The sequence below is a fragment of the Cololabis saira genome, chromosome 15, assembly GCF_033807715.1.
Source record: "Cololabis saira isolate AMF1-May2022 chromosome 15, fColSai1.1, whole genome shotgun sequence".
NCBI classification, from domain to species: Eukaryota; Metazoa; Chordata; class Actinopteri; order Beloniformes; family Belonidae; genus Cololabis; species Cololabis saira.
This window is the reverse complement of record NC_084601.1, coordinates 37,001,828-37,012,838: the sequence shown is the minus strand read 5'-3', so window position 1 is coordinate 37,012,838 and position 11,011 is coordinate 37,001,828. Positions and strand designations below refer to the sequence as shown.

General features: G+C 40.6%; 3 gene segments (V, D, J or C); 1 reads left to right on the top strand and 2 right to left on the bottom strand.

Annotated features, from left to right (window-relative positions):
- Positions 1–2,948: 2,948 nt before the first annotated feature.
- On the bottom strand, positions 2,949–4,371 carry LOC133460906 (Ig kappa-b4 chain C region-like). The segment is given in 3 exon segments: positions 2,949–3,309; positions 3,993–4,074; positions 4,363–4,371. Coding segments are annotated over 3 exon segments (408 nt in total).
- A 2,404-nt stretch (positions 4,372–6,775) lies between these two features.
- On the top strand, positions 6,776–7,257 carry LOC133460905 (Ig kappa chain V region 3381-like). The segment is given in 2 exon segments: positions 6,776–6,827; positions 6,935–7,257. Coding segments are annotated over 2 exon segments (375 nt in total).
- A 1,469-nt stretch (positions 7,258–8,726) lies between these two features.
- LOC133460903 (Ig kappa-b4 chain C region-like) lies at positions 8,727–10,998 on the bottom strand. The segment is given in 3 exon segments: positions 8,727–9,052; positions 10,136–10,242; positions 10,964–10,998. Coding segments are annotated over 3 exon segments (468 nt in total).
- Positions 10,999–11,011: the final 13 nt, after the last annotated feature.

Genomic DNA, 11,011 nt, shown 5'->3' with positions numbered 1-11,011 from the left:
AAGCACGGGCCGAGGCGAAGGAGTCGCAGCAATTTATAACTCCAGTCTCCAAACAAAAAATTTAACCTAAGTGCAATTATAATACATTTGAAAGCCTCACGCTTAGTCTGAAATTTCCGAGCTGGAAATCAGAGAAGCCAGTTGTGTTAGTGGTAGTGTATCGGCCCCCTGCTGGTGCTTGTCTAGAGTTTCTCTCTGAATTTTCAGATTTCCTTTCTGGATTATTGATCAGTACAGATACATTCATCATAGTGGGTGATTTTAATATTCATATGGATGTTGAAAGCGATAATCTTAAATTAGCTTCCAATTCTCTTCTAGAATCAATGGGTATCTCACAAAAAGTGGATAAACCGACGCACTGTTTTAATCATACTCTCGATCTCGTTCTCACCTACGGTGTTGAAACTGATGATCTGTTGGTGTCACCTGTAAACTCCCTTTTATCCGACCATTACTAAATAACGTTTGAATTTAATTTTGTTGATGTTGAAGTGCAAAATAGGAGGTATTATTTTAGCAGATGTTTGTATGATGAAGTTATTGCGAAATTTAGGGAGGCTATTGCTCATCTTACAACAGTGCGAAATAGTGATAGTGATGTAGTCGAGGCCAGTGACTTGGGTTCTACCTCTGCAGACGTTGATTTCCTTGCTAGTAACACTGCTGATTTGTTGCATTCAGCTTTAGATGAAGTTGCTCCTTCCAAAAGGAGGGTTTCCAACCATAGGAGTTTAACTCCCTGGTATAATTCAGATATCCGCATGTTGAAACAAAACGTGCGTAAAATGGAAAGGAAGTGGTACTCTTGTAAGTCTGTAGACTCTTATCGTGAATGGAAAGATATTCTAATAGTATATAAAAAAGCCATTCGCAAAGCCAGAACAGCTTATTATTCAACGTTGATAGAAGATAACAAAAGTAACCCACGTTTTCTGTTCAGCACTGTAGCCAGGCTGACAAAGAGTCACAACTCTGTTGAGCCGTGCATCCCTGCAGCTCTCAGTAGTGAGGACTTTATGAGCTTCTTAAACAGTAAAATCACGAGAATTAGAGAAGAAATCAACCAGCCGGTTGTAGGTGTTTCTTCAGCTTTAGTGACTTCCCTAGGCTCTGACTTGACTCTAGACTGTTTTGATCCTATAGACCTCCCTGAGCTGACCTCACTCGTCAATAGAGCTAAGTCAACCACATGTATGTTAGACCCCATCCCGACTCGACTATTCAAACATATTTTTTCTCTTATTGGTACGACAATACTGGACCAAATTAACCTATCCCTAAGTTTAGGATATGTACCACAGGTTTTCAAAGTTGCAGTATTTAAACCTTTACTTAAAAAACCTTCTCTTGACCTAGACACCTTAGCTAATTATAGACCAATTTCCAACCTTCCACTTGTATCTAAAATTCTGGAAAAGGCAGTTTCAAGCCAGTTATGTGACTATTTGTATAGAAATGATCTGTTTGAAGTCTTTCAGTCAGGGTTTAGAATGCATCATAGCACAGAGACAGCACTGGTTCGAGTCACGAATGATCTTCTTATGGCCTCAGATAAGGGATTAGTTTCCATACTGGTTCTAGTGGACGTCAGTGCTGCTTTTGACACTGTAGATCATGGCAGTTTACTGCACATGTTAGAGCATGTTGTTGGGATTAAAGGGACAGCTCTACGTTGGTTTAAATCATATCTATCTGACAGGTTCCAGTTTGTTCATGTACATGAAGTTTCTTCAGAACAGTCAAGGGTCTGTTATGGTGTTCCGCAGGGTTCAGTGCTAGGGCCAATCTTGTTCAGTTTATACATGCAGCCATTGGGAAGTATAATCCAGAATCACGGCATACACTTTCATTGTTATGCTGATGATGCGCAGCGATATACATATATTTAAAAAAAATGCCTTTTGCACTCAGGTCAGTTCCAGTAAGTCTGTGTTGTGTTGTATTTATTCATGTGAACTCTTTTTTAGATCTTTATCCGTTGTGCCTGTGCCTGCGCACTTTATATGTTTCACCGAGGGAAGTGGGAAATGTCCTCTCGATTCCTTGTATGTCTGACATTTGATGACTCGATAATAAAGCTACTTTGACTTTGACTATTTGTCTATGAAGCTGGATGAAACAGAACCGTTAGTTAAACTTCAGGCATGTCTGTGGGACATCAAGGACTGGATGTCCAGAAATGTCTTGCTTCTAAATTCAGATAAAACAGAGGTTATCATTCTTGGTCCAGAGCATCTTAGGAAGGGATTAGATGGTGTTGCAATGATTTCCAGTGCAACTGTGAGAAACCTTGGTGTTATTTTCGATCAGGATTTGTCATTTAAAGGAGCTTGAGGCTGTTTTTTTTATTTGCAAAATGTAATGCAAGTCGGTCCCGATTTTCCCGCGCTGCGCTGCGGATGTGACGTCACATGACGCTGCATGCACGTTCTCCCCGTTCTCCTGTGCCGACTTCACTGTTGGCTGCAGTACCCCCAACGGCCGTCGTGGTGAAGGGTGGCGATAGAGAGTCTCATTTCTTAAAAGCAGCCGCAAGCTCCTTTAAACCATATGTCAATCAGGTTTGTAAAATAGCATTTTTCCGTCTCCGTAATATTGCAAAGATTAGGAAAATCCTCTCGCAGAGTGATGCAGAAAAACTAGTTGATGCGTTTGTATCCATTGCTCCAGCTGATCCAAAATGCAGCAGCTTCCACTGCAGCACGCCTGAACGTGCACAAGGGTGCGAGGGCCCGTTCATCGCTGCTCGCAGCGTTAATATGGATATTTACTGAACCAACACATAAGTGATAACTATGGATTTCATGTAAAGTACTGGACTGAAATCACCACAATGACCATAAATAACCTTGTTAATGAGTTTATTGTTTAAAGCCATCATCAATGCAACAAGAAGGAAAACATAACTGCTGAAACATTTCAGGAGAAAAAGAAACAGAGCGAGAGAAGTAGAAGAGTAAAAGCAGGTTGAGAGTCCCAGGGAGTCAGGTCAGGACTGGGAGAACTGGTCTCTCCTCAGGGTCTCTGAAACTGGAGTCTGGCAGCCCTGGGTGGCCTCACAGGTCACAGAGAGCGCCTTGGTCCACTGGTCTGCAGGGAGTCTCAGGGTGCTGCTCCAGCTGTAGTGGCCGTCCTCCTGCAGCACCCCGGGGCTCCTGCTCTCCTCCCAGCTGCTGCTGCTGCCGTCCACCTTCCAGGACAGACTCCAGTCTGAGGGGAAGCCCTTGTTGGCCAGACACATGAGTGTGGCCGTCCCCTGCTGCAGCTCCCCACTGGACAGGACTGTCAGGGAGGGACGGACATCACCTAGGAGACACCACTCAGGTTAGAGGACAGGAACCACCAACAACACACACTGGGACACCGTAACTGAGAGGTGACTTTTGAACTGGAAGAAGTTTCTGTCAGATGTTTTCTGCTCCATCAGTCACTCAGAAACACATTGTTTCACTTCCTTTCAGAAACCTCTCATGCAGATCAGCACAGAGAATCATGATCATGTTTCAACTGAAATATGAGGAATTAAAATAGTACCAAAACCTCAGTCTACAACCTCCAACTTATCATAAAAGTTTTAATCAGAAAACTAAGCAACGATAAAATGAAGTGAAACAAAACTGAAAGAAAAAGAGATCACAGGTTTTAAACATTTTGATCTGTCAATTTTATCCTGAATCTGTGCATGAAGTCGGAATTTCAAGTTATCACTGAACAACTTTTATGTTTGACATCTTATGACTTTTAGAGAAACAATTAAATTCCATCTTTCCTGGACATTAAATTGTTTAAAATTGTAATTCCACAGGAAGATGTTACTCAATATCTTAACTCGACTTCTGACTTAGACTACATGATATTAAATTAACAATAGATACCTGAAACTAAAACTACTGTTAAAATAGATAAACATAAGGTTTCAACAGTCTACAGAAGAAATGTTGAAGGTAAGTAACAATATTTCTTTAAATTTAAACACAGTTTGAACTTACTTCCAACATCCAGTCTGGTTCCTCCACCAAACGTGTACCACAGTGATACAAACTGATGAAACCGTCGTACAAAAACCTCTGACTGCAGAGAGACACGCTCTCTGACTCTGCTACACTCAACTAAAGCTACAAACTCTGCATGTTGAACAAATTACAACAAATGAAACAAACATTTTAGTCCATTTAGACCAACTGGATATGTTAGATTTCTTTCTAAAGTCTTCGGAAAAAAACTGTATATTTAATGAAGTAAAAAAGTCTCCAAAAACAACAAACAAGCAGAATTACACATAACAGCTCCTTGAAAGAAGAGACAAAAGGAGAATAAAACTATGTGCTGAAATAAAGCATTGTTTTAATATGAACTTACTTCCAACATCCAGTCTGGTTCCTCCACCAAAAGTCCACCACAGTGATACAAACTGATGAAACCGTCGTACAAAAATCTCTGACTGCAGAGAGACACGCTCTCTGACTCTGAAACAAACAAACTCTATAAAACATGTAATTTTTTTCTATTCAACAGCTAATACCACAAATATGTATTTATACATGTAGCACATATTGAAGCTCATTTTTATTTTCTATGTCACATTTTTTTAATTGAAAACTTATTTTTCTTTTGACAGAAACAAACACTTTTCTTGAAAACCGTCCCAAAGTTTGTGACTTGTAGAAACTCCATACTCCTATGTGCAACAAACTAAAACTCAAATATCAGTTGGATTTCATTCATGTGATTTTCATGTGAGGGATTTATGCATGAGGAGAATAAATCTATTTACTTTGACACAGAGGTGGTGAAAAGGATCATAAATATAAAAAAAAGCAACTTCTGGGTCTGGGGCCCTCCGTTGTCGGGCCCGCGTGGGTGTCGCACTGTTGGGGGGTTCCCTCTCTCCGGCCCATCTCCGGTCCCCCCCTCTGCCTCTGCAGCCCCTCTGGTCCTGGGGGGCCGCTTGTGTGGGGGCGGGTGCACCTGCCCGCGTCGGCGGCCGGGGCGGCTCTGTCTCTCCGGGCAGGCTGGCCCCTCGCCCGGTGGGGGTCGTTGGCCTGGGGGGTGAGGGCCTCCTGGCCACATGTCCGGCCCAGACCGAGTGGCCGGGGTTCGCCTGGGTAGCGGTCCGCCACCGTGGGATCCCTGGCTGCCTCTTCCCGGAGTCATTGGGAGCCCCGCCCGCGGGTCCCCTTGGCTGCTGCTCGGAGGGGGCGGGCCTCGCTGGCAGTGGGTTTCCTCCCGGCCTCTTCTCGCCCTCTGTGGGGTTTCTGGTGGCCTGGGTTCCGGGTTCAGATTGTGACTGGATCTCAAGACTCGAGACTTGGGATGGTTGCTGCTCGTGTTTCTTCCGGTTCCGTGCCGGTTTTGTGTCTGTTCTGTTTTTTTTTTTTGTTTTTTTTTGTTTTTTTGCAGATTTCCAGTGCTCGACGTGCGCCTCCATGTTTGTTCTCGCGTCCTGGATTAGCAGGTTGTCACCCCCCCCCCCCAAAAAAATAAAAAAATTGGGGTTTGTATGTGTATATATATGTTTGTGTATGCGTATGTATGCGTATATATATGTACATATATTAAATATAGTAACAATGCACATATATATGCCTTAGGTTCTTACCAGCATGGTATTAACCATTAATATGTGTGCAAACAAGGTAAGGAAAAAAAAAAAAAAAAAAAAGAAACAGAAAAGTGTGACTGTGGCGACTCCACCGTAGCATCAACGGGTGTACGGATAAAGCTGGGTTAGAGGCCCGGGAATTGAGGCATCCAAAATCACTGACACATGGGGAATGAATGCATGGAGCGCAGGTGGAAGAAAAGTTTTCCGGCACTAGCTAGGTGAGAAAGTGAAGTAATCAATCTGCACCCTGATCACAGATCTATAACTTGAGTGTCTCCAGCCAAAGGATTATGCCCTAGGTTGGCAGGGTCTGGTACTCGGGACATAGCGTGCCATATCTCCAGACCGGCTCAAGTAGCATAAGAAAATAAGAAATTAACAAAGGGAAAAAACAGAAAAGTCTGAGTGTGGCGACTCCACCGTAGCATCGACGGGTGTACGGATAGAGCTGGGTTAGAGGCCCGGGAATTGAGGCATCCCAAATTACTGTTTACCTGCTGTACTCTACTGCCCTTACATTTTAACAATTTGTGCTTTCTATTATTTTACCTCTTTTCTTATCATTTTATTTCATGACTTTTAGAGGTCGACAAAATTTAGAGCAAATTACTCCTGTTTGTCCAGGAGGGAAATAAGATAATGACACTATTGTGGATTTAAAAATGTCAGATAATTGAAATCTGACCATTTCAGCACAGAAGGTTACAAATTCATTCAGAACCGTTTCCTTAATAATCTTAGAAATATGCATCAAATATTATAACCTCCTGCAGCAGAGAAAAGTTTAATCATCTTTTTCAAAAATGGCTTCATTGTATAAATGCTGAGTCAGCAATCTTTCCTACTCCAAAGAAATTAACAGACAATAAAATAAAACATTCTGAAGAGTTAATCTGTATCAAATTTATTTAAACATATGTTGTAAAACTTTATACCTTCTTGATAGTGTGAACCTATTGATCTATTGATGAACATCATCATCATCATCATCAGAGTTATGAAGTCTCTGCTGGAGTCAGTGGGAACATTTCCATAGAAGCACTTTGCATCAGAAGCACCACGCTCCAGTGATCTGGGAGAGTTTATAGTCCTGACACTTGAACTCTGGATGACTGACAGCTGTCCTTCATGACAACAGAAGACACAGAAATCCTCCTCATCAAAAACATGACTCTGATCTGCGTCCTCATCTGGACTCTCCTCTGCTGCTGCTTCACAGGTAAAGTCCAGAGAATCCAACTCCTCTCCTCTATGAACATCTGTCCCTCTGAAATGAAGCTGACAAAAGCATGAAGCTGTTTTCTGTTTGTGTCTCTGTTTCCTCAGAGTCCAGAGGTCAGGTCACAGTGACTCAGCCTGGATCAGTGACTTCTGCTCTGGGAGGCTCCGTCACCATCACATGTAAAACCAGTCAGAATGTTTATAACTCCAACAATTTAGCCTGGTACCAACAGAGAGATGGAGGAACTCCTAAACTGCTCTTTTATTATGTTGGTAGTCGAGTATCAGGAACACCAAGTCGTTTTACAGATGGTGGATCAAACTCTGACTTCACTCTGACCATCAGTGGAGTTCAGGCTGAAGATGCAGCAGTTTATTACTGTCAGAGTTATCACCACATCAACAGCAAAGACGTGTTCACACAGTGAAAAACAGTCGTACAAAAACCTCCCTCAGTCAGACTGAACAGAAACTGAACTGATACACTTCACTGAACACACACACGCACACACACACACACACACACACACACACACACACACACACACACACACACACACACAAATAATACATTTCCATCAATATATTAACTGATTACGGCTTCTTACTTTACCTATACTTTATTTTATGATTCCAACATTTCTTTTTTCTTATTTTTTTACCTGATGGTGAAAGAGTGTGTGAGAAACCAAGCTGCCCTGCCCACTAGCTGGAACGTGGACTTTGAGTTCCAGGTGGAAAAATAAATGACAGAAAGATGGTTTTGCAGTTCAGAAAATAACTTTTCTCCTTTATATTCTACTAACAAACAGACGTAACCAAATAAAGCGCTTCATCAAAATAAGACAACCTAATACAATTCCCTATGATTACTCCAAACCTAAATAATACAAACCAGGAAAATCCCCAACATGAAAAATGACAATAAATTAGCAAGAATTAGCTCCACAACTTCCCCTGTTACACCTCGTGTCTTGGCTCCTCCACTAGTGGGAATAATATAAAAACCCTGTCCCACTGTGGAGACACATCCGTAATGGGACGTGGACAAGAGACAAACACAGAGAAGGTATCAAGGTAACTAACTGTACAAACCGGTTTATGGACACATGACACATGCAAGATGGAGGATGAAAAGTCTTTAATACAACACCATGTTGACAAAACTGAAAACAGAATCCCAACCATGACAGTGACCAGCACACATTGATGAAATAGAAGTCCAGGAGTTCATGAAGGGGAGAAGTGGACATGTTCACCTTCTCAGAGTCATGAAAGTCTTTTTTGGAGAAGACTTAGGAAACTTATGCTTCCCATGAAAACATTTCATCAGAATGTGACATCATTTATGACAAAGACACAACTGATTCAGATTATTGTCTCCAATTTTGGGGTTCATGCTCAAGAAAATCAACTTTCAAGGACAAATGATTTTACTTGAAATATGTCAAGACATCAGAGAGGTGTATGGATTTAAAAACTATTAATCTGATCTATAATGAATGTTGGATGAACTTAGCTCCGTCATGGCTGAATGTAAATTTTGATTTTGCTTTTCCAATTAATTGTATAAGATATAATAAACTGCAGTCTATGAACTCAGGATTTCTTTATTTAGCAGTTTTTCAGGTATGATTCAATCTAAATGTTATTACTTTATGGGTATTTTTGTATTTATTGTACCAATACATAAGTGATAACTATGGATCTCATGTAAAGTTCTGGACTGAAATCACCACAATGACCATAAATAACCTTGTTAATGAGTTTATTGTTTAAAACCATCATCAATGCAACAAGAAGGAAAACATCACTGTTGAAACATTTCAGGAGAAAAAGAAACAGAGAGAGAGAGAAGTGTTAGACTAAAACAGGTTGAGAGTCCCAGGGAGTCAGGTCAGGACTGGGAGCACTGGTCTCTCCTCAGGGTCTCTGAGACTGGAGTCTGGGAGCCCTGGGTGGCCTCACAGGTCACAGAGAGCGCCTTGGTCCACTGGTCTGCAGGGAGTCTCAGGGTGCTGCTCCAGCTGTAGTGGCCGTCCTCCTGCAGCACCCCGGGGCTCCTGCTCTCCTCCCAGCTGCTGCTGCTGCTGCTGCCGTCCACCTTCCAGGACAGACTCCAGTCTGAGGGGAAGCCCTTGTTGGCCAGACACATGAGTGTGGCCGTCCCCTGCTGCAGCTCCCCACTGGACAGGACTGTCAGGGAGGGGGGGACTCGGCCCACTGCAGAGGAGAAGAAATGATACAGTTAAGATGAAAAATCCACCTCAGTGTTTCACTTCCCTCTCTTATGTGCGTAACCGTGGTAACAGACAAGCATCACTGCTGAACCACAGCAACAGACAGGTTTCAGAACTAAAGATAAAACTGTAAGAACATTTCATTCTTCAAATATTTTCACGTTTTTGTGGTTTATTTTTAGTACATTTCTCAAAATGTACTTAAAATATCGACATACTTTTAAAAGCTGAATTTAAAAAAATACTTTGTGTACAAAATGTGACAATGTGTTTTTCATTTTATCAAATATCTTTCTACAGTGGCAGGAATAATTAAAACAAGAACGTCTTTGCACTTTTAACGTAGCAATATTCATTACATATGTACTAAAAAGCCTAATGTAGAATGAAAAATATTTTGAGTTGTTTAAACAGGGTTTGTCTTATTTTCTGAACAACATCTCTAACAACAGATTACACACAATCAACCCCAACATAAAGTCATGTGGAACCTTGTTGTTCTGAAAATGAAGGATGTTGTTCATTCAAAGTTCTTCTGTGTTCATTTTCAATCGTTGTCATCAAAACTCAGAGTTCACATGTGAAAAGTCCTACAAAGTCCTCAGTGACACCGACAACATGTCTCACTATTTAAACGTGTGTCTGATAGCTAATTAATGTTAATAATTATTTAAATTGTCTTAAGAGCATTTCTCCATTAAATATAAATACTGTTACCCACTGAACTACATATCAAACTCATCAAATCAATGAAACTCAGAAACTTCATGTTCAGATTTAACACTGAAGTTTAGATATAGTTAACATGACTAAGTTCGATTCAAATTTTGTCACATAAACATTTTTTTCAAACTTGATAAAGAAAATACATTTATTTCCTACAAACAAAATGATGAACTGAAGAAGTCTTTCAAGTGTCTCAAAATGTAAATGTCTCCTCTTCAAAAATTACTGCAATCCTGTCAAATACAACTGTATCGTTGAATGTTTTAGTAACATCTATTTTATATAGTAAGATAGAAACAGAAAAAGACTTGAGGTCATTAAATGAATCATAAATACTTACAGTTAACTTCCAGTCTGGTTCCTCCACCAAAAGTCCACCACAGTGATACAAACTGATGAAACCGTCGTACAAAAACCTCTGACTGCAGAGAGACACGCTCTCTGACTCTGAAACAAACAAACTACAAATCATGTCATCTTACTCTGCATTCATAAGCTAATACAAAACCTGAAAGTGTTGGTGTATCACATATTTATGCTTACTTTGATTTTACATTTTTTAACTTAAATCATCTTTTACTTTTGAAAGAAATATTAGACTTTGGAATCTGGAGAAACAGTAGAACACTATGCATAAAAAATTACCGAATTTTAGGGGAATAACTTCAAGGTTTGTTACTTTTAGCAACTCCGTATTATAATTTATAAGAAAGTAAGAATGAAATAGCAGTTGAATTTGATTGACTTGATTTACGTACAGTATGAAGTTCAAAACAGATGTCATAGAGAAAACATTGACGCGATAAACTGTGTTACTTTATTTTCTAAGTCCGATTACAGGAACAAACTGGAGAGTCAATGATCCATTGTGGAAAGTTTACTGACTTTTGCCTGAATGGAGCTGTGATAAGCTCCGACAGAGACCTGTGGTCCTAACAGAACATATATTTAAAAAAATATGTCTTTAAAAGAAAACCTTAAGCAACTGTCTTGAAAATGTATTTATCAAACAAGCCAGTACACATATGGATCTATTGATGATCATCATCATCATCATCATCATCAGAGTTATGAAGTCTCTGCTGGAGTCAGTGGGAACATTTCCATAGAAGCACTTTGCATCAGCAGCACCACGCTCCAGTGATCTGGGAGAGTTTATAGTCCTGACACTTGAACTCTGGATGACTGACAGCTGTCCTTCATGACAACAGAAGAC